At 29.1% G+C, this 24483-nt stretch overlaps 2 protein-coding genes across 6 annotated transcripts; one reads left to right on the top strand and one right to left on the bottom strand.

The window, feature by feature from the left end:
• Positions 1 to 232: 232 nt before the first annotated feature.
• LOC140173589 (uncharacterized) lies at positions 233 to 1853 on the bottom strand. The gene is made up of 4 exons (XM_072198073.1): positions 1476 to 1853; positions 930 to 1060; positions 649 to 755; positions 233 to 375 (listed from the first exon to the last, which is right to left on the bottom strand). The coding sequence occupies exons 1-4, from the start codon at positions 1851 to 1853 to the stop codon at positions 233 to 235; spliced, it is 759 nt and encodes a 252-aa protein (XP_072054174.1).
• A 9001-nt stretch (positions 1854 to 10854) lies between these two features.
• Positions 10855 to 14216, top strand: LOC112695879 (negative regulator of systemic acquired resistance SNI1). Of its 5 annotated transcripts, XM_072196694.1 has the most exons (9): positions 10855 to 11292; positions 11418 to 11540; positions 11971 to 12090; positions 12362 to 12408; positions 12863 to 12925; positions 13236 to 13306; positions 13413 to 13482; positions 13690 to 13755; positions 13895 to 14216. In XM_072196694.1, exons 5-8 carry the CDS (start codon positions 12875 to 12877, stop codon positions 13738 to 13740), a joined length of 243 nt encoding a protein of 80 aa, XP_072052795.1. In that variant the 5' UTR covers positions 10855 to 11292; positions 11418 to 11540; positions 11971 to 12090; positions 12362 to 12408; positions 12863 to 12874; the 3' UTR covers positions 13741 to 13755; positions 13895 to 14216. The 5 variants fall into 5 exon arrangements, with proteins under 5 accessions (XP_072052795.1, XP_072052797.1, XP_072052798.1 ...); XM_072196696.1 differs by lacking the exon at positions 12362 to 12408; XM_072196693.1 differs by lacking the exon at positions 11418 to 11540 and having other exon boundaries at positions 10894 to 11292.
• The last annotated feature ends 10267 nt before the right edge of the window (positions 14217 to 24483 follow it).

Here is a 24483-nt window from a genome sequence, read left to right as displayed (position 1 = left end):
CAGTAGCAGCAGCAGCCACCTCATCAGCAGCTCTCTTGCCACAGTTTCTCTTGGTGTGTCCCGATTCACCACAATAACGACAGTAACCTTTTTGATAGATTCTTTTCATCTTCGTCTTCTGCTTTTTACCCCCACTTGGCTCCTCATCTACATCCTTTCTTCTTTTTTTCGTAAGCGGACCTGGTTTCTTTCTAAACTTAGGTGCTTGTGGTCTGTTATGAAGTGACTTTTTTCATAGGGCTTGACCTGGAATTGGATTGATATGGAAGGCATATGTGCTATTATATGCTTCCATTGTCAACCACTTATGACAAAACTCATCTGGTCTTCTACCAACCATTGCCAATGCAGCACAAACATGCACACACGGCATCCCTAAATAACATTAACACAAGCCAGTAAACTTACCAATATTAAGCCAACAGTAAAGAAAAAAAACAAAGCAAGGAACAAGTAAAAATATATCACCACTCAATTGCCAAAAACCACATGTGCAAAGCCTCTTTTCCAGATCAACAACCATGTTAGTTGGCCACCTATGAACCTCTTATTTCTCGTATTCAGAGTCACCAGACCACATCGGGATCCAACTCTTTGACTCCTTCCTTATTTTTTCTAACCTGCTGCGCTGTATAGGTGGTAGAATACCAGTGTTCGAACTAAGCTTCACTTTGTTCCTAGCGATGGACCTCATTGCATACATTCTGACTTCCTCTAAGAGTGTAATGATAGGTTTGGCTCTAGCTTCTTTGATCCTTGAGTTGAAGATTTCACAAGTATTGTTACAGATATTGTCTATTTTAGGTACATTGCTGAAGAAAGCCTGGCTCTAAGAGTCTATAGGCCACTTGTTCAAATACTCCCAAGTTTCCTTGTTAACCCTCTCAATCTTTTTGATACTCTCTAAGAACCCATCTTGGCTGGTGCACCTTGCACACTCCCATAGCAACCCTTTCAGCTGGAGATCTTTCCACTGCTTATTGAAGTTCTTCCATAAATGCCACACAGAGAATCTGTGATGGACACCTGGAAAAACCTCCTTAACAGCATGGATTAGGCCCTGAATTTAAAAAACAAAACACTGGTGAAATACATGTTATCGAGCATCAAAATGGTCCCTTAACTTTTATAAGTGACTTCACTTTAGTCCCTTAACTTTTATAAGTGACTTCAGATTGGTCCCTGTTATTTACATGCATAGCAGTTCAATATACATATACCAGTTTATCGAGCAGAAGTCACTATACAACAATACAACAGTTCAGTACAACAAATACATATCAGTGCAATATACATATACCAGTTCATTAAGCAGTTGTTCATCATATACAAATTATACATCAACAAATTATACATCAGTTCATCATATACAAATTATATAGCAGTTCAGCATATGTAAGCAGTTCATGCTAATATCAGAGCAGTCAATACGAATTATACATCAACAGAAAAACAAATACATAGATAAAACGTACCTTCTGCATATCTGATATGAAACAGAGCTTGTTTTGCTTATAGTCTCCCAAGTCTTGATGAAGTAATTTCACGAACCACCTCCACTTTTCAGTATTTTCAACAGGGACAATGGCATATGCAATCACATATATGTGATTGTTTGCATCTTGTTCAATTGCAGACAAGATCTGGCCACCATGTTGGGTCTTCAAAAAAGCTCCATCCAAGTCTATGAGGGGTCTGTAGCCAGCTAGAAATCCCTTCTTACAGGCATCCAAGCAGATGTACATCTTCTCAAATATTGGTTCATCATCAGGGTTGGGCTGAGGGATAACTCCAACTGTGACAGTGGAGCCTGGGTTACTCTTTAGCAGTTTGAGCCCATAATCCCTTACCATCCCATACTGGGCAGCAGCATCACCATACACAACTACCCTAGCATCTCCTAAGGCCCTAGTGAGTGATTACTTGCTTAGTTCCAAGTCATATTTTGTCTTAAAATACTGAGCAGCCTCACAGTGTCTTAAGTTGGGATATTTTCGTAGCTTCTTCACTAATTTCCTGGCCAACCACTTCCTATTAGCCAATCTATTTTTGGTTTTTCTTGCACAACTGTGATCATCCATGAACGTCTTGATCTGCCAAAAATTCTGCTCAGTGTTGTAAGCACCATACACTAGCCAACCACAGTTCTCATCCTTACATACTGCTCTCATCCTTACATTATCATTCTTCTTAAACCAAATTCTGCGACCTTCCTGTATACAATATTCACGCACAGCCTCTTTGAACTCCATCTTTGTAGTAAATGTCATTCCAACCGCAAGCCTAAGCTCACCAAACCTACCTCCATATCTGAACACAGGGAAAACCTCATCCGAAACAACCTCCTCCAACTCATTCTCATAGTTTGGAGGAGTCTTCATTTCTTCTGAGTGCCATGAGTCTCCACCATCAGATTTCTCATAACCTTCATCTTCGGCAGCATGATATGTTCCCATGGACCCGAACTTAGGAATTGGTCCAAAAAAAAACTGCATCATCCTCAGAGCCTGAGTCAGCACACACGGGACCATCATCCTCAACCATTACATCCCTCTTTTGTTTAGAAGTTTTCTTATCTAACCTGGTTCTGAATTTCACATTTGTCTTTTTTTTTCCTGCTGATCTCTCCACACCTACATCTTCCTCACTAGACACTACATTACCATCAGATCGATATAGTTCATCCTCCTCACTACCATCCCTGGCTTCACTATTTGAGGAATTCTTTGAGCTAGACAATGCTATATGTTCTGTTTGGAGCTATTTTCCTTTACCATTACTTCTTACACTAATTCCACTAGCAGCTGCTCTTGTTAATGGCCTCCTTCCATATGGTTTTGGTACTGCAGATTTTACATTCCTAGTCCTTCTCCTTGGTACATCAGACTTCTTGGTCTCTTTTGATTTCGACCATGGTTTAGGCATTTCAGTGGGTAGCGGCATTTTTTTGTGATTTTTTTGACTTGGTATTACTGGGTTGATTCACTTTTTTGGGGTGGATTGGGGTTGGACATAGGAGTTGCAGTGGGATGGGGGTGTATTTTTTTTGCTGGTTTACTAACAGTAATTGAAATAGGCCGGAGCTTTCTAGTTGAGTCTGGTTTTTGGGTGGGAATACTGGTGTCATTTGGTGCAGAGATTGGAGTAGATGCTGCTGTGGTGGGAATTGGCTCGGCATCATCAGTGGTGGTGGGGTTTGGGATGGGATTCAAATCCTGTATCACCATCAGCTCCTTCCCTTTAGATGAAACTACCTCTGCTTCCTCAATGTACAGAGGTTTTGAGATTCCATGTTCATAGTAAACATGAACAACCCCCTTGTTCTGCTGACCAAGGTAGCACATCTCCAAGAGCTCCTTGTCATTTGTTATAGCCCTTAGACCATTTTACAAGGGACTATTAGTAACCAGCCACAATGTTTGAGTGACTTTGTCATATCCAAGATTCTTGTGGTAGTCTCGGACAAAGAAGACATCCAGTTTGTCTGGATCAACTCCTGGCAACTCAGAGACACCTTCACCATTGTAAGTCATACCTCCATCAACATCTGTGATGAATGATCCTCCATGGTGAAATAGGATGGTAATCAAATCATCACCCATCTGCAATTTCAAAATTTTTTTCTTATATCAGCCTCCCTAAACTTCAACCACATTACCAACTTACTAACTCCATAACTAAAACTGTAACTGCAGTAAACCCTTGGACATAAAAAACAAGTTTTTGTCTTAACAAAAATTTCCTTAGTTGGCCTAACCACTAAGAAACCTCATCCTGATCAAACCCTAGCCAATACCCCAAAACACAAGCATGCATTCCGACACAAAACACTCAAAGAAAACGTTTTTGCCCTTTGTGAAGAATAGATTAACCACAAAATTCAAAAAACAGAGCTTCACCACATATTTATATCTTTTTTTACGTACCTCTACCAGAAAAACCCGTCTTCACAACTCTCTGTCTGATGCAGATGATGAAGGCGATCTAGAGCTTAGGTTCTCCACCGAAATACGCTCCGGTAACTGCAATAGCACTGGCGCCAGTGAAGAGGGTAACGGAGAAGAAGAGAGCTATGCTTTGTGTTGTGTTTTGTGTTTTGAGTGTGGAAAATGATACGTTGGTGTAACATTGAGGGAAGTTTTTTTTGCATAAAACGACGTCGTTTTATATCATTTTGGCGCCACCCATAAACGATGTCGTTTCGGCGCTGCTCACTCACGTGTCACCCGTGACTCCAGCTAAGCTTTCCGGTTGCGCTAGTTGGACGAATTTCACCGGAAGGACGACTTTGACTACCGGAGCTCAACTTCAGGGACGTAAACGACAAATTTTTAAGTTCAGGGATTACTTTGATCCTCGAGGATAACTTCAGGGACCACTTTGATGCTTACCTCGCAATAAACTAAGTAAATCACTCACCTCACTTAATCCCACAATAAAAACATGCATAAAGCAATTAAAAATTGTATTCATTAAAAAAATTGTTTAGGAATACTCACAAAAATGTTTAAATAGATCCCTAACAAACTAACTAAGAGATAAAATAATTTAATTTAAATCTCTTAAAGATAAAATAACTAGTTTAAATATATTTGATCTTATTATATTAGATCAAGATTGATTTAAACTTAAAATTCATAAAAATACCACTAGCAGAATTAAATCAAATATTCTAATAAACCCTAATAATAAAGCAAATTAAAATATATGCCTAATAATTTCGAAAATTAATATTAAATTGGTGTCTTTCACTGGATCTTTTACTGTCCTGACTTAGTCTAATAGACCTTATAAATTGTCATCATTTTAGTACTACTATTTTTTAGATGAACTCTTGGTCTCTTTAATGTTCAAGACCAGCATGATATAATTCTTCTAGTATTTAGATCTTCGAATGTGATAAAATTATTATTGTGTCATTTATTTCTAAAATAACAAAAATGCTCTCCTAAACACGTATTTTCTGAACACTTATCACTAACAACCCTATTTAACATGTTTTTTGATGAGCCTCAAGTTAGTTTATATTTTCACTTGCTATAATATTTAATTTTAGTTTAGGTTACTTTATATTTTTTTTTTGTTATGATATTTAATTTAATTTAATATATTTTTTATTTATTTAGTATATTTTTTATTTAGATAAAGAATTCGATTTTATGTTTATGGGTTTATAATTAGATTTTTTTTCGATCTAATATAAAATCGAATAATGTTACATATTAAAATTTTTTTATTTAATTTAATTAGATTTGGTTCATAAAAAAATTTAGATGTATAATATTACTTTTTAAAATCTATACATACTAGTATACTAGTTATAAAACTATTGTAGTATTTGTGACCAAGTATACAATACACAAATATTACTTTTTCATTCTTTTTATTATGGTATTTTGCTATATGAGCAATGTTAGGGGCCAACAATATTTATGATTGGTAGCCATCAACTAGCCATCAATGATAATTTGATGGTATGAGATTGATGTGAGATTTCATCCAATAGCTCACCTTTTTCTGCTGGTTACATGCTGGGCAAAATGCAATAAAATTGCTGGCCCCCTAGACTTTTCCTTGCTATATATCTATCACCTAAGGTTAGTCCGATCTTATTTTCAAAATGTGACTTAATTATTAAAAATAGAAAATAATGTGACTGATGTGATTGGTTGTAGTTTTTTATAAAGTTTATTTAAAAGTTATATTCATAACTAATTTTCACATTAAACTAGCAATTCTAGTATGGTTGTTATGTTTTACCCTTAAAAACCCGCGTGCGCAGTATACAGCATATTTTTTATAATAAAAGTAGATTGAATTAAATAATTTTTTTGTATGACCTCATATTATATATATTTACCAATATAAATTTTTTTCATTATTATTACTCAATATTGTATCAAATAAAAAAAAATCTTCACATTCTCACTAACATTATAGTTGTCTGGGCAAATAAAAAATTAATCAAATTTTATTTATTAGGTTCTTTTAGAATTTGGATCCTTTAAAAATTTTTAATATTTTTTTAGACTATACATAATTTTATCAAAATAGTCTTATTTTTTATGGGTATATAAAGGTATAAGATAAATTTTATTTTTATTATAAATATCTTTACTAGTATTTTGGATATTTGTAAATAAAGATAATAATTTATCCATAAGCAAAAAACAATTGCAACAAATCAATACACATCCCTCAACAACTTTTCCTATTATTTTACACCTACCTACAGGCATATTCCGTATTCTTTAGCTTCAGTAACCCGCCCTCAATTTTCTTTGTTCGCGCACATTCCTTTATCCAAATTACTACCCATTGCACCACTTCTTGGCATAACTGGTACTTCCTTAAATATCGAAGCAAGCATAACAAATTAACAACCCTATTTAACATGTTTTTTTGGTAAGCCTCAGGTTAGTTTATATTTTTTACTTGTTATGATATTTAATTTAATATATTTTTAATTTAATTAAAGGATTGGATTTTATGTTGGACTTGATATATAGGTCGAGATGGAGCGTAAGGAAACTATCCCTAAATGCATAACTACTTTGTAACAACCATATCACTCTTAACCTTTTTGTATTATTGCATACAGTACTTATTATATCCTTATCACTTTATCATAGTAGATTTAAGTTATTATCATTAAGCTGCTTCATTTATTTCATGGATTATATATATATATATATATAAAAGGAGTAAACTTGATTTTTTTTACTTTTATTTAGTCTTATATTAACTCATGTTAGTTTTATTTTTTTTAAAGAAAATTGAAAATTTAAAAGATTTATATAATAATTAAATTTAAAAATAAAATCAAAATCAAGTAATTTGATTCGAAGTTTGAATTACTTCCTAAGAAATTGAAGCCGCCTAACAACACATACTTTTTTGAATTTTATATTTACAAGTTCAAGACTAGATTTTCTCTTAAATAATTTTTTTTATAGTTAGGAACGAAACTCGAATACGCGATTTCTAGATAAATATAGAAAGACTATACTATTTGAGATAAAGTGATTTCTTTCTATCCAATTTTATTTTATTTTCATTTTGATTTACAATTTTTTTTATCAAAGATAGAGAAGACTTGAATCTGCAACTTTTTAGATGAGTATGGAAAAATTATATCATTTGATCATTGTTTTTATTTTAGTATTTGGCATTTATATATATCCTTGATCTAAGGTTAGTCCAATCTTATTCTTATTTGATTAATAAAAACAGAAAATAATGTCGCCGATGCTATGGTTTGTGATTTTTTAAAAAGTTTATTTAAAAGTTTCTTTACAAATTATATTTATTCGTAACTGATTTTCTCATTCAGCTAGCATAGTTGTTATAAAAATCAGTAAACTCCCTTTGAAAGCATCAACTTCACTTTCTTCAATCATCAGGTGCCTGCCTTCTCCCAGCAGTCATTGCCACGTGAGAGTGATGGAAAAAATGATCAAATCTCTCTTCCAATGCTTTTTTGCATGCCGGGTGAGGTAAGCTGTATTTTGTTTCTCCATGGACTAACACAAAACAACATCGTGGGATGTCTCCTTTCTCTTTATCTGAATTATTTTGTACTTAATTGCCAGGAAATTCCAAATACGAAATTCTCGGTTTGCCAGTCTTCCAGTCGATATAATTATTAACATCTTTGTTAGGCTTTCCATAAAATCTATTCTCATTTGTAGATGTGTTTGCAAACATTGGAATACATTGATTTCTGATCCAAACTTTGCCAAATTACTCTTTACTTATACATCTCCTGCTACCATGATCCGGCCCTGCCATTCAAGAATCTTTCACCTTATTGAATATGACCGAATTGAATGGAGAAACAATCCATTCTGCCTCAGTTTGTTTGAGGTTCTGGGACCCAATAATAGTAGTAGCATTAAACATGATCCTAAATTTGAGATTCCTCTCCCTATTCCGAAATCATTCCAGAGTAAAAGAGTTTATGTTGATGTGCATTCTTGTAATGGTCTTTTTCATATGAGGTGGTCAATAGATAGAGACATCTCATTTGTTTGCAACCCAATAACAGGTGAGTTCATAAGACTACCAAAACATCCTCCAATCTTGACACCCTGCAAACAAATATCTTGGTGTTTTGGTTTTCATCCAAAAACAAACCAATACAAGGTCATGAGAATCCATATCTTTAAACATGATCATCGTATCGTTTTTGAAATGCACACAGTTGGAACATCAACATGGATAAATATTGAGGTAAATTATCCCAAGCATTTGACAAATGTGTTCGAACATCCAACTTATTTTAATGGGGCACTTCATTGGATTGGTAGAGATGTTGATAGAAATGCCTCAATATGGACTTTCAATTTTGACACGGAGCAGTTCCAATTCTTCTCTAACACGCCCAAGGGTCAAGGTAAAGGTGCCATAGCAGAATTCAGGGGTTCTCTTTGCTTCATGTATTTTAATGAGTTGCTTGTCTCAATGTGGATGATGAAAAGATACGGAGTTGGAGAATCTTGGATTTCCATTTTTCAGTATTCCATAACCACATCTCAATTACCTAGTTGCATTGCCTACCATGAAAATCAAGAATTTTGGATTTTTGGGACTCCTTGGCATGATGTCGAGGTTCATGGCAAGTTTCAAATGATTCACCATGTTCCTACTCTTATCTCACTTAAAAGTATTATTATAGGAGATAATGTGGAGGTGCAAAATATTTATTCATTAAATAATTTAGATTGAGTTTTACTGTTTGTTGGTTACCAACAAAATCTTTCATTTTAATTTTTTTTATTAATAGCAAATTTATGCTTAATTGTTTTATATTCATATTATATTTGGTTGCTTAATTATATATTATCTCTAGCTATTCAATAGTGTTTGCAAAATTGTTAAAAAATATATTTTCAGATTGAAACCATGAATTTTGTTATATCAAGATTGTACAAATACATTACTATTAGTGTAACTATATCGATTTATACACACGAGGACCACTGCCATTCCTCCAAACACTAGCAGAATTAACCAAGTAACAGTAACTAATTAACCACCCATAGAAACTAATTCACTCGCTCTCCCAATAGCAAAATTCTTTTTTCTAAATTATTATAATTTGAAATATAATTTAAACTAATTCAATTTAATTGTTTCAATTTTATTGTTTAATCATCTTTAACAAAATAAAATTTTAAATTTTAAATATTGAAAAATAAAGAACTAAATAATTCAGTTATTAGAATAATCAAATTTGTTTACAGCAATATAAAAAATGTTTTATAAAATGCGAAATATGTATTTGTATATAAAATGGTTAATTAGGGACTAATTTTTAATATATTTATAACATGATTGAATAATTATATATTAATCATTGTCATTTATTATATACATATTAAAATTCAACCATCGAAGGGTGTGTTTGGGTTCACATTGATGAAGAGAGAAATCCGTTTGAGTGTCTTGAACGTCCAATTTTTATGTTTAGCAATTTTGCAAAACTCTCAACCCTTCTGAACATACGTTTATGTAGAATTATTTCAATCACGCAACAAAAAATTCTATTAGATTTATTTCAACCACGCTAAGGTAAATATTGTAATTTTTTTTATTATTTTTAGTACTCTCTTTCATATTTTGATTTTTATATTTTGATTGTATTTTTTATTTATATGATAAATATTTTTATATTATTTTTTTAGTATTTTAATTTTATATTTTTATTGCATTTATTTTTATTAATTTTTATTATTTTTTATTTACATAAATTCTTTTTTTTTATCTTTTATTGTACTATATTTATGTTGTGTATAAATTTTTTATTTTTTTATTTAATTTTATTCATATAAATTTTATTTACTTTTTATTATAATTTTTGTTCATATGATATATCTTGTTAGTTGTAATTATTATATACTATGTTTGTATAATCTTTTTTGTTTTTATTGTACTTCTCACTGTATTTTATTTTCGTTTTTATTATATACTAATTATAAGTAATAAAAGAATCATAAATAATAAAAATTTATAATCCAAAATAATGCTAAATTAAATAATACTAACAGTACTAAACAAATTATAAAATACTTTCGTTTTGTTTGATATTATAAAATGTACCGTACTCTTTTTCATATTTTTATTTTTTATTATATTTATTTTATTTATATGATAAATATTTTTATATTATTTTTTTAGTGTTTTATTTTTTCATGTATATTATTATTTTTTATTATTTTTTTAGGTTATCTGAATTTTTTTATTATATAAATTTTTTTTATGATATTTTTATGTATTTTATTAGTGTTTTATTTTTTAATTTAATATTTATTAGTATTTTTATGTATTAAAATATATTTTTATCAACTTTTATATGTTATTTTAATTTAATGAGTAAATATTAATTTTATTATAAAATAATATCTTTTAATAAAATTTATTCAAATATAAAATAAAATAATAGGATAATATAAAATATTATTTAAATTGATGTCTCTTTTAATAATTTTTTATCAAAAAGTAATTTTGATTTGTATAATTCACATCAACATTTATTTTATTATAATCTATTTTAATATAAAGATTGCCTAACATAAATCAATATTAACACAAATTTATTTTTCATCAAATCAAATTTATAAAATCAATTTTACGCACATTCCTGTTTAAACAGAAATCCAAAAACACACTAAAAAATAGTAAATTATAGGCAAATTTTTCTAACAAAAGTTTACTGTTAAAAATATCAATGAAATTTTTATAAATTTTCTGTCGATACAAAATGAGAAAAAATTTTACAAAATTTACTGATCGATTCTAAAATTTCTCGATAATTTTTTCGATAAAATTGAAATTGAAATTTAAAATCCTTCTATAATCATTAATAAATCCCTCCAAAATTAAGCCCTAATTGCATAAACACAAAGTCCGGCACAAAACACACCATATTTGATGATGAAACTTCATTCAACACAAAATCACCGTTCATTGTCTGCGATCCTTCCTTTAAGCTTGCTCTTCTTCTCTCTCTCTGATTCGAGTTGAAAATAGGGCAAAACTCGCGTTGAAAATGTGACTTCTCCGTCGCTTCTGCTTTGTCGCCGCTCGCTTGCACGAACTCCCTCCGTCACTGCTCGCTTGCACGAGCTCCCTCCGCCGCCGCTCGCTCGCATGAGCTCCCTCCTCTGCTGCTCGCTTTACACGAGCTCCCTCTGCCGCCTCTCAGCTTATGTCTCTCTCTGTCTCGCGCCATCCATCCTCGCCGTTCACAGCTTCGTCGAGTCATGGTGTCACCGGATCTAAAACCTACATGTATGTCTTTATCTATTTTAGATTCTGAAATTTCTATTGATCTATATTTTGTTTGGAATTCAAATGTTCATACGTTATTATTGCATCTAAAACTCAATCTGTTCCACTTTTATTTTATGGTTTAGATTTTTGTTCTTGAATCCGCTTCAAGGTTCGAATTTGGTTTTGAAAGTAGCTCCATTAATTGTTATGGCTAAAAGTTTGCGTTGAAGATAATCTATTGTGCCTTTTAGAGTTCTGCTTCTGAGGTAACTATAATTACCAGTTCATGAAATGCAATGTGCTAAGTACATAGATTTAAATTACTGTGTGACTGATTAGAATGAGGTTTTCAGAGGAGAGGTGTGTACTAAATAAAATAGTATTACTTAAATGAAAAAATTTTTTACACTGGTATTGTTTATAAGATATATTTAATTCACATTTTGAAAATTCAAAGCATTGATTTACTAATTTATGTTGTTTTGCATCATTATTTTTTGGAGTGATCTCAGTCAACCCAATTGTTGTTCTGATTGAGATCTCTAAACCTTATCCTGAAAGAATTTTCTTACCATTAAAACCGACTTTATCTGTTTGGGTTCTACTGTTAGTATAATGAAGGAGCCTTGTTAATTCTATTTTGTTTCGTGATTCATGGTTTCTATGAGTTTGTATGTAATATCTTCTATTTGATAGGTTGGGACTCCAATTTGTATTCCTTCTAGAGACTTCATTGACATCGGCAGCATTGCCTCCATTGAAAATAACCACACGCCAGTTGATTATGCAAAGAAAGGGCTGAAAGGAGCTATTAAGGTACATATGCCTACAGAAAATTGATTTTTCAGATCTTAAACAAAATATACTACAAAATATCTTAAACAATTTAAGCCTTACCTATGGTCAGTTTTTGGCTGTGTCAGCGAGAGAGTAGAAATAAAGGATAAGTGGCTGCAAAACAAGGGAACACATTTTATTTCTTTATTTTTATTTATTTATTAGTTTGGTTTTTTATTTCTCTTTGTTTTGGTCCTAAAATCATATCCAATTCGGTTTATTTCCCTTTGAATTTTAATGTTCAAAACAGAATGTTGAAGTATTCATGGACGCATTTAGAGCTGTAATTGAAGAGAGGTAACGCGTCTATTATTTTGTGGAACTTCAGGAATAATTTGACCTCGAATGCCTTTTGTATTAATTCAAACCTTGCAATGTGGTTTGATCTTGAATATTTATGCTTTCACCCTGAATATGAATATTTTAGGCTTATTTAGATTATATCAGTGTAAGAGCATTTGGTGCAACAGTAAGATTTCTACCTCATGACATGATGACTGAGTTGAATGTTGACTAATATTGCTATATATATGTATACATGTAGGGATTAACAAAGACACTAGACTTTATAATTAACACAGCATTGGTGATCATCCTTTTGATCCTTACATAGCACTTCTGAAAACATTTGGTATCCTAGTAGTAGTTGGGGCTGCAAATGAAATCAAGTTCAGCCCTGCAAGCCTATTCTTCGGTATTACATATATCTGCACATATTGTTCATTGTTTCAATTTTTCTGGTTTGGTGCAGGATTAAAAACAAATGTCATGTTTTCTTGCCCCAGTATCTTCTTTTCTCAATTTGGCTACGCAGGTTGGTTGCATAACTTCTCTTTTTCTTTTTCGTTAGCAGTTAGGTTAGATGAATTTCGCTGTGCACACAAGTGTTCGATGGTTTGCTTATTTGTTGGTTTGAGCTAACATGCACATCTAGAGATTCAAAAGAATACTGAATCTCAGTTATCCAAACACTTTCATACTGTATTATCTTTTGCTTTACATGAAGTAGTGAAAAACATCTGTGTCTCTGTGGATAAGTTTTTTGTTATGGTAAGTTTCTGAAAAGATTATGTATTTTGAAGTTCAAACAACTTTTTTTTAATTAATATTCTGGATGATTTTAGATTAAGGACCTTGATATATCAAGGAAGAAAGCAGATCTTGAGGGCCACACAACAAGAGCAGATGGTCTGAGGTAGTTGTTTTGATTAATTATGTTTCTCTAGGTTCCTTTCAATTGATTTTTCATTTTTACTCAATGCTCCTGGCTAAAATATGTCTGACATCCTATTTTGATGCAGAAAACCTTTGATGGACATAATTTTAGATCAACTAGCTTACAACATAGATACCATCCCCCTATTTCTTAAGGTTGAGTGTGAACATTGTCTCTCTGCTCCTCTCACCCTTTTTGCAAATAGCTCTGTATAGGATTATCCCTTTCCTTTTGAAACATTTTCTTCTAGTTATACTAATCAAGAAGCAAAATAAATCTCACGATATGATATTTACATAGTATTGATGACATGACAGTTATGTTACGGCTAATCATTCTATTTTTACTGAGCGTGATTGCAGACCTTCAGTGAACCAAAATGGAAACTGGAAATAGTTGTGCATTACCTGTGAAAATACATGACTAAGGTAGTCAGCAGCTAGATTGTTTGAAAATCTACTTGCTTAACATTATGTATTGTTACTTTTGAAATGGAGCCTCAACGGATAGTAAGCTACAGGTTTCATAATCTCTATTTAATTTTGTTTGTTTTATACATAATTGCAGCCTTCTGTTCACACTCGAAAGTCAAATGGCTCTCCTGAGGATGCAACATTTGAAGTGGCTTTGAAATGCTTCTCAAATAAAACTGGCACTAAAAGCACTACTAAAAAAATTGGTCCAGATGTAATGCGGTTCCTTGTTGGTCACAGGTATTCCTTTTTTGTTATTTTAATTAGTAGGAAGGTGGTTCTGTAATAGAAGTAATGGTTTGATTCCTGTTATTTAAAAGCTTTACTATCTTCCTAACCCTCATACATGGATTGTAAGCATTTTGCATAATGTGATTGGTGAATTTGGTTATAATGAGAGAAATTTTTCGGGATTATTGGTTCAGTTCTTGATATTCTATATGGCTATAAGGCATGATTGTTTGATTTCGCTTTTGCTCTTGCCGACTTAGGTTGTCTATTTTAAGCTGAATGTGTTTGTAGAGCCTCTACTTTGCTCTGCTTTAGAAATGTTAGGTAGAGTTTTGGTGAGTTTAAGAATTAGACTAATTAAATTTGATCAGCTCGAGTTAGATCGAGTTATTATATTTTTTGTGACTAAATTTAAACCGAGTAAATTTGAGGTGGAATAGATCGGATATTTAGAAGTGTTGAATGAGATGGCCACTCCGCTCATGCGATGGTCGATACCGGCGCCACGAGACGAGGCTACTTTCATCCCGTCAGCCTAAGAAGGTAGCAAGACGGCTAGCTTAAAGCTAAGGGGTTGGGTAAAAGCTCTGGTTAGGGTAGTTCGAAGTTCCAATTGTGAAGGGTTTTTTAAGTTCTTCCCCTGAGATTAGGAAGAGATTTGATTCTTCAAAAGAACAGAAATGCACCACTTTTCCAACCAAGAAAATAAATGCTTTAGCGATAGCGGATAATAAGAGTTCCACCGCCCTTACTTAAGGGCAGGCAGTCGAATAAAATCTATTAAAGCAAAGTCAAGCGGTGATAGTGGCATCGGTCTTATCGTTCCATGAGGAAAAGACATTTTTTTTTCAATGCCAAGATGATGATTTTGATTTCTGGGAAAAAAGAGTGATAGCTAGAAAGGAAAGGCAGCGAGCTTAGTATGCAAAAATAAAAAAATGTGAAAAAATATTACATAACAAAAAAAAAATTATGCTGAAAAGTGGCAAAAAATTTAATGACTAAGATCAGATTAAAATTAGTTAAATTTAAATTATATAAATATTAGTTTTTTTAATATAATATGTTAGATAATTTGTTTATCGGGTCGGTTTAGGTTGATCGACCCTCTATATCTGATACCGAACAAATTAAGGTCGAGTATAATTGAATTTTATTTTTACTCGATTACCCATTAGGTATAATACTCAATATAAAATCGGAGTTGGTTGAATTTAATTAGATAATCGAGTTACTTGTATCTACTTAATTAGATAACAATACTCTTATAAAAAATTAGCTACTATGTATTTGTGTATAACTATATGTATTGTTTAATTTATTTTTAATTTATATTTTGTATTTTAACATATATTCCATGTAGATAGTTGATTTGATTAAGAGTATTAGCGGATTGTATTAGATTGGATATGATCAAAATCTCGTGTTAATATATACTAAACTCATTGAATTCAATATTTGCATTTTTTCTACTTGGATATGATTTGAAATTTATATTTGCGGATGAGATTAGATTTCAGATATATCCGCAAAAAAAAAATTAAAACGATTCTTTTAAAAAAAAAACAATAAAATTCCTCTTTTCACTCTAATATATTTTTTTCATTCTTTCAATATGTTTATTTTAAAAATATTATTAAACTATTTTTTCTTAAATAATAAAAATAAAATAATACAAGATATATAAATAATAATTATTAATTGAAATAAAATATAAATATAACATATTATTTGGTGTAGATATAGATAAATAAGTGTGTAGATATAATCTAATTCATGAACACTCTTAAATTTTATAATTATTTTTTTGTGTATAAATAATATTATTGATATTTATACATATTAATTTATATTTTTTAATTAAATAATTAGCTACCAAAATAATTAAATTTGACATAATAAAATAATTAAATTTATTTACAATAATATAATAAAACATTATAAGATGTCAAATATATATTTATAAGCAATAATTGATTGATAACTAATTTTTAGCATATATTTAATATTATTGCTATTATAACGAGGACTGTGATATTTGGAATAATTATTTGGTCTCTCTCGATTTATCTCGCATTTGTTTTTCTTTATCATTCTCACAAATTTAAAAGAATAATTTTAAAATGGTTGTCGAGTAAATTGAAATTTGAAATATCTTCTCCCAACAATCATTGTACGTGAGAGCGATGGAAAAATTGATCAAATCTCTTTTCCAATGCTTCTTTGCACGACGGCTGAGAGGTAAGTTATATTTTGTTTTTCCATGGAGTAACACAAAACAACACCGAGAATTTTTTCTTTCTCTTCTTCTAAATTATTTTATACTTAATTGTTAGAAAATCTCAAATACGAAGGTTTTGTTTTGCCAGTCTTCCAGTCGATATAATTACTGACATCTTTGTCAGACTTCCCATAAAATCTGTTCTCATTTGTAGATGTGTTTGTAAGTATTGGAACACATTTATTTCTAATCCAAATTTTGGCAAGTTACTCTTTACTTATACACCTCCTGCTATTATGATCCGACGACGCTGTTATTCAAGAATCTTTCATCTTGTTGAATATGACCGAATTGAATGGCATGAAAGGAGAAACAATCTATTCTGCCTCAGTTTGTTTGAAGTCCTGGAACCCAATAATAGTAGCAACAAAAAACTTAGATCCTAAATTTGAGATTTTTTTCCTAATCCCAAATCAATTCAGAGTAGAAGAACTCCTCTTCATGTGCGTTCTTGTAATGGTCTTTTTTTCATGAGTTCTTCAGAGGAAAATGATTTTTCATTTGTTTGCAACCCAATAACAGGTGAGTTCATAAGACTTCCAAAACACCCTTCAATCTTCGACACCCTGCGAGCAAATATATTGGAGTTTTGGTTTTCACCCAAAAACAAACCAATACAAGGTAATGAGAATCCATATCTTTAAACATGATCATCGGATGGTTGTTGAAATGCACACAGTTGGAACATCGACATGGATAAATATTGAAGTAGATTATCCCAAGTATTTGACACACGTGTTCAAACATCCTGGTTATTTTAACGGGGCACTTCATTGGATTTGTAGAGATGTTGATAAAAATTATTCAATATGGGCTTTCGATTTTGACACAGAGCAGTTCCAATTCTTCTCTTACACGCTCAAGAGTCAAGGTAAAGGCACCATATTAAAATTTAGGAGTTCTCTTTGTTTCATGTATTTTGATGAACTGCTTGTCTCAATGTGGATGATGAAAAAATATGGAGTTGGAGAATCTTGGACTCCTATTTTTCAATATTTCATAACCATATCTCAGTTACCTAGTTGTATGGCCTATCTTGATCGTGAAAATCAAGAGTTTATTATTTTTGGGACTCCTTGGTATGATTTCAAGGTTCATGGCAAGTTTCAAGTGCTTCGTCATGTTCCTACCCTTATCCCACTGAAAAATATTATCATCAGAGATAACGTAGAGGTGCAAAATATTTACTCATTAGGTAAAAAAAAATCTTTTAAATTGAGTTCTACTTTTTGTAAGTGATAAAAAAAAAATCTTTTATTTTGATTTTTTTATTAACAGCAAATTTATGTTTAATTGTTTTAGATTCATCCTATAATGTTCACATCTTATTTTGGTTGCTTAATTATTATTTCTAGTTACTCAATAGTGTTTGCAAAACTGTTAGCAAAATTCTTTTTTCTAAACTATTATAATTTAAAATATAATTTAAATTAATTCAATGTAACTTGTAATTTCTGTTTAAATTTTATTGGTTTAATCATTTTTAATGAAATAAAATTTTAAATTTTAAATTTTAAATTTTAAAAAATAAAAAACTAAATAATTAAGTTACTAAAATAATCAAATTTGTTTACAGCAATATAAAAAAAATGTTTTATAAAATGTAAAATATGTATTTGTATATAAAATAGTTAATTAGTGACTAAGTTTTAGTATATTTATAACATGAATGAATAAATAATTATATATTAACCATTGTCGTTTATTACATGCACATTAAAATTCAATCGTCGAATTAATAAAGAATGAGGTACAAGAAATTAAGATTAAGAGATTCATTAATAAATGAAGAACTAGGCATCAATCTACTGTCCTTCCATATCAAGTACATACTCCATATATAATAATCTGATTTAATAGCTAGATATATTATTGTAACAATATACCGAGGCAAAATAATTAAAGCAAATTAACAAAGATGTATCTTGATAATTGAGTACCAGAATAATAGTACTGATGCTAATAAGAGATGGCTTAAAGTCAATCTTTTTTTTTTTAATAATCTTGACGTAGAAAGAAAGAAAGAAAAGGTGGTTTGTTGGCATAAACAGATTGAATAATTGGTGTTTAATTAATTTAAGGTTTATGTCACGAGGCCTACTCTAAAAGATATCAACAATATTTTTTTAGAATAATATTTATTTAGTCTCACTTTAAAAATATGATTTATACAAAAAAATAATTTAATTAAAAGAAATAATATTGTTTTTAGATAAAAATTACGTTTTTATAATATGTTAAAATTAAATTCTATGATTCACTATTTAATAGTAAAACAAAACACTTTTATATAAAGACAAATTTAGAGTTTTGATTGGACTATAATATGATTGTATTTAATATAATCGTGTATGATTAATTAATAATTCATCAAGATTATTAGCATTTGCATTTTAGTTATATATCATTTTCAGTAATTACTTTATTCTTAAACAGGGGTGGAGTTTATTTAAAACAATGGGACTACCGCCTTTCCAAATTTTTTTAAAAAAAATTAGTAGTAATTCTTCAAAAAATAAAAAAAATAATTCAGTTAATTCAAATATTTTACTATTACTTAAAGTATTTAAATTTAATTTTTATTTCTTACTTTTATTTCACAATAGTTTTTAATTTTAAACATTAAAGATATATTGAATTTGGACTGAATTGAGTAAATTTTTGTTAGCTTTCACAATACATCAAAATTAAAAGATAAAATCAAATCAAATAAAAAATATATCTAACCAAAAAAAATAAAAAAATCATCAAACAATCAAATCAAATAAAAAAAAGTTATCTAACAAAAAAAAATAAGAATAAAAAAATCATCTAATAAAATAAAAGATAAAAATCATCGTTATAAAAATACGCTGTTTTGCTAGCAGCTTCTCTATTCGTATTTCGCAACTCTCTATTTAACAAGCAATACTCTTTCTATTTTTTAGTTCAAATATAAAAAATTAAGTATTTTTTATTTATTTAATTTAATATTATTTTATATTTTATTATTTATTTAATTTAATTTTTTATATAATAAAAAATATTAAAATATCTAATAAATATTATTATTATTGTATTTGTATAAATTAATAAAAAATTTAATAAATATTATAAAATATTAAAAAATTTAACTCTAATTTAATTATTGAATATTTTAAGTCACTAAAAATTTAAAAAATATTATTATAATTTATTTTAAATTTTTATTTATAAAATTATTTATTTATTATTTTATTAATAATAAACATAAAAAATAATTATATTTATAAATTTAATTTTAATATAAATATTATTATTAAATTTTTTACTTTTCCAAAATTTTGTTTCAAGTAAGTTCCGCCATTGTTCCTAAAAGAAGATGAAGCTAATACTACTAATTATGTAATCATATCATCTTCAAATTGATCCTAATCCTTAGCTAAATCAAGTCTTACGTGTAGTTTTTTAATTCAATTCAAGTCAAAGAAAGAAAGAATCTTCAATTCCAAGATCTATCATAATTGACAATAATAATGGTTGAATTGAACGGAGCGGCGACAAGTTTCAAAATAATTGAAGGAAATTAACAAAGATGTATCTTGATAATTAAATACTAGTATTATTGTACTAGTGCTAATAAGACATGGCTTAGAATCATTTTTTTTTGTTTTAATAATCTTGATGTAGAAAGAAAGAAAAAAGGCTGGTTGTTGGCATGAACAAGTTGATTAATTGGTGTTTAATTAATTTAGGGTTTATTTCATGATACTTAATCCAATAAAAATATTTAAAATATCTTTTTATGCTGATGTTTATTTAGCCTCATTTTAAAAACGTGATTTACAATGGTTTATATTTTTACTTGTTATAATATTTAATTTTAGTTTAAGTTTGTTTATATTTTTCTTTCTATGATATTTAATTGAATTTAAATATTTTTAATTTAGTTAAAGGATTGAATTTTATATTTATATATTTATGATTAGATTTTTTCTCTACCTAATATAAAATTTATAAATACTACTTATCAAACTATTGTAGTATTTGTGACTAAGTATATATACAATGCACAAATAAAATTAAATGAATTGTTTTTTAACAAGGTAAAATGATTTTTTTATTTAATTTTATCTCAACAATTTAGGTTATCGGAAGAAATTTTCTATTAGATATTTAAAGAATTTGTCTTTGACAACCTAAATTAAAGGGTTAAAATTGAAGATAGATTGAATCCTTTAATCTTTTTCATGCAATAAACTAAGTAAATCACTCACCTCACTTAATCCCACAATAAAAACATGCATAAAGTAATTAAAAATTGTATTCATTAAAAAAATTGTTTAGAAAGACTCACAAAAATATTTAAATAGATCTCTAACAAACTAACTAAAAAGTAAAATAACTTAATTTAAACCTCTTAAAACTAAAATAACTAATTTAAATAAATTTGATCTTATTATATTATATCAAGATTGATTTAAACTTAAAATTCATAAAAATACCACTAGCAGAACTAAATCAAATCTTCTAATAAACCCTAACAATGAAGCAAATTAAAATATATGTCTAATAATTTTGAAAATTAATATTAAATTGATGTCTCTTAACCCAATAAATCTTATGAATTGTCGTCATTTTAGTACTACTCTTGTTGAGACGAACTCTTAATCTCCTTAATATTTAAGACCGGCATAATATAATTCTTTTTGTATTTAAATCTTCGAATGTGATAAAATTATTATTCGGTCATTTATTTTTAAAATAACAAAAATGCTCTACTAAACACGTATTGTCTGAACACTTATCATTTACAACCCTATTAATATGTTTTTTGGTGAGCCTCAAGTTAGTTTATATTTTCACTTGTTACGTTATAATATTTAATTTTAGTTTAGGTTACTTTATATTTTTACTAGTTATGATATTTAATTTAATTTAGTATATTTTTTTATTTAGATAAAGGATTTGATTTTATATTTATGAGTTTATAATTAATTTTTTTTATTTAATATAAAATTGAATAATGTTACATATTCAAATTTTTTTATTTAATTTAATTAGATTTAGTTCATAAAAAAACTTAGATATATAATATTACTCTTTAAAATCTATACATACTAGTATACTACTTATGAAATTATTATAGTATTTGTGACGAAGTATACAATACACAAATAAAATTAAATGGATCAGTTTTTAATGAGATAAATTGATTTCTTTCTATTTAATTTTATCTTATGTTTATTTTAATTTATTTCATTCTTTTTATTATGATATTTTGCTATATATCCATGACCTAAAGTTTATCCGATTTTATTCTCAAAATGTGACTTAATTATTAAAAACAGAAAATAATGTGACCGATGTGATTGGTTGTAATCTTTTATAAATATTTAGAAGTTATATTCATAACTAATTTTTACATCAAGCTAGCAATCCTAATATGGTTGTTAGGTAGATTTTACCCTTAAAAGCCGGCATTAATGTGCGCAGTATTCAGCGTATTTTTTATAATAAAAATAAATTGAATTAAATAAATTTTTTGTATGACCTCATATTATATATATTTACCAATATAATTTTTTTTTATTATTATTACTCAACATTGCATCAAATAAAAAAAAAATCTTCATATTCTCACTAACATTATAGTTGTCTCGGCAAATAAAAAAAATTAATCAAATTTTATTTATTAGGCTTTTTTAGGATTTGGATCATTTGAAAAATTTTAATATTTTTTTAGAATATACATAATTTTATCAAAATAATATTACTTTTTATGGGTATATAATGGTATAAGATAAATTTTATTTTTATTATAAATATCTTTACTAGCATTTTGGATATTTGTAAATAAAGATAATAATTTATCCATAAACAAAAACTAATGGCAACAAATCAATACACATCCCTCAACAACTTTTCCTATTATTTTACACCTACCTACAGGTATATTCCCTATTCTTTAGCTTCAGTAACCCGCCCTTAATTTTCTTTGTTGGCGCACATTTCTTTATCCAAATTACTACCCATTGCACCACTTCTTGGCATAACTGGTACTTCTTTAAAAATCGAAGCAAGCATAACAAATAACAACCCTATTTAACATGTTTTTTGGTGAGCCTCAGATTAGTTTATATTTTTTAATTGTTATGATATTTAATTTAATATATTTTTAATTTAATTAAAGGATTGGATTTTATGTTAGACTTGATATATATATATAAAGGTCGAGATGGAGCCTTAGGAAACTATCCCTAAATGCATAACTACTTTGTAACAACCGATATCACTCTTAACCTTTTTTGTATTATTGCATACAGTACTTATTATACCCTTATCACTTTATTATAGTAGATTTAAGTTATTATCATTAAGCTGTTTCATTTATTTCATGGATTATATGTATGAACATAAAAGGAGTAAACTTGATTTTTTTAATTTTTATTTAGTCTTATATTAATTCATGTTAGTTTTTTAAAAAAAAAATTGAAAATTTAAAATGTTTATATAATAATTAAATTTAAAAATAAAATCAAAATTAAGTAATTTGATTTGAAGTTTGAATTACTTCGTAAAAAATCGAAGCCGCCTAACAACCTTATTTGAAGTTTGAATTACTTCGTACAAAATTTTATATTTATAGGTTCATGATTAGATTTTCTCCCAAATAATTTTTTTTTTAAGTTAGGAATAAAACTTGAATCCGCAATTTTTAGATGAGGGTGGAAAGACTATGTCATTTGAGGTAAAGTGATTTTGCTTTATCCAATTTTATTTTATTTTTATTTTGATTTAACTTTTTTTTTTAATCAAAGATAGGAAAAACTCAAACTTGCAACTTTTTAGATGAGTATGAAGAGATTATGCCATTTGATTATTGTTTTTATTTTAGTATTTGACATTTATATATATCCTTGATCTAAGGTTAGTCCGATCTTGTTCTTATTTGATTAATGAAAACAGAAAATAATGTGACCGATGCTATTGTTTGTGATTTTTTAAAGAGTTTATTTAAAAGTTTCTTTACAAATTATATTTATTCGTAACTGATTTTCTCATTCAACTAGCATGGTTGTTATAAAAATTAGTGAACTCCCCCTGAAAGCATCAACTTCATTTGCTTCAATCATCAGGTGCCTGCCTTCTCCCAGCAATCATTGCCACGTGAGAGTGATGAGGAAAATGATCAAATCTCTCTTCCAATGCTTCTTTGCATGCCGCTTGAGGTGAGCCATATTTTGTTTCTTCATGGAGTATCACAAAATAACATCCTGAATTTCTTCTTTCTCTTTCTCTGAATTATTTTATACTTAATTGTCAGGAAATCCCAAATCCGGAATTCTTATTTTGCCAGTCTTCCAGTCGATATAATTACCGACATCTTTGTTAGACTTCCCATAAAATCTGTTCTCATTTGTAGATGTGTTTGCAAGCATTGGAACACATTGATTTCTGATTCAAACTTTGCCAAGTTACTCTTTACTTATACACCTCCTGCTACCATGATCCGAGATTGTCATTCAAGAATCTTTCACCTTGTTGAATATGACGGAATTGCATGGCATGAAAGGAGAAACAATCCATTCTACCTCAGTTTGTTTGAAGTCCTGGAACCCAATAATAGTAGCAGCATAAAACTTCATCCTAAATTTGAGATTCCTCTCCCTATTCCCAAATCATTCCAGAGTAAAAGAGTTTATGTTCATGTGCATTCTTGTAATGGTCTTTTTCACATGAGGTGGTCAATAGATAAAGACATTTCATTTGTTTGCAACCCAATAACAGGTGAGTTCATAAGACTTCCAAAACAACCTCCAATCTTGACATCATGCGAGCAAATATCTTGGTATTTTGGTTTTCACCCAAAAACAAACCAATACAAGGTCATGAGAATCCATATCTTTAAACATGATCATCGTATGGTTGTTCAAATGCACACAGTTGGAACATCGATATGGATAAATATTGAGGTAGATTATCCCAAACATTTGACGTATGTGTTTGAACATCCTACTTATTTTAATGGGGCACTTCATTGGATTGGTATAAATGTTGATAGAAATGCCAAGTCAATATGGACTTTCAATTTTGACACGGAGCACTTCCAGTTCTTCTCTAACACGCCCAGGGGTTAAGGTAAAGGCGCCATAGTAGAATTTAGGGGTTCTCTTTGTTTCATGTATTTTAATGAGTTGCTTGTTTTAATG

The sequence above is a fragment of the Arachis hypogaea genome, chromosome 6, assembly GCF_003086295.3.
Source record: "Arachis hypogaea cultivar Tifrunner chromosome 6, arahy.Tifrunner.gnm2.J5K5, whole genome shotgun sequence".
In the NCBI taxonomy this organism is placed as follows: domain Eukaryota; kingdom Viridiplantae; phylum Streptophyta; class Magnoliopsida; order Fabales; family Fabaceae; genus Arachis; species Arachis hypogaea.
The sequence above is the reverse complement of the archived record's forward strand: the minus strand, read 5'-3'. Positions and strand labels throughout refer to the sequence as shown.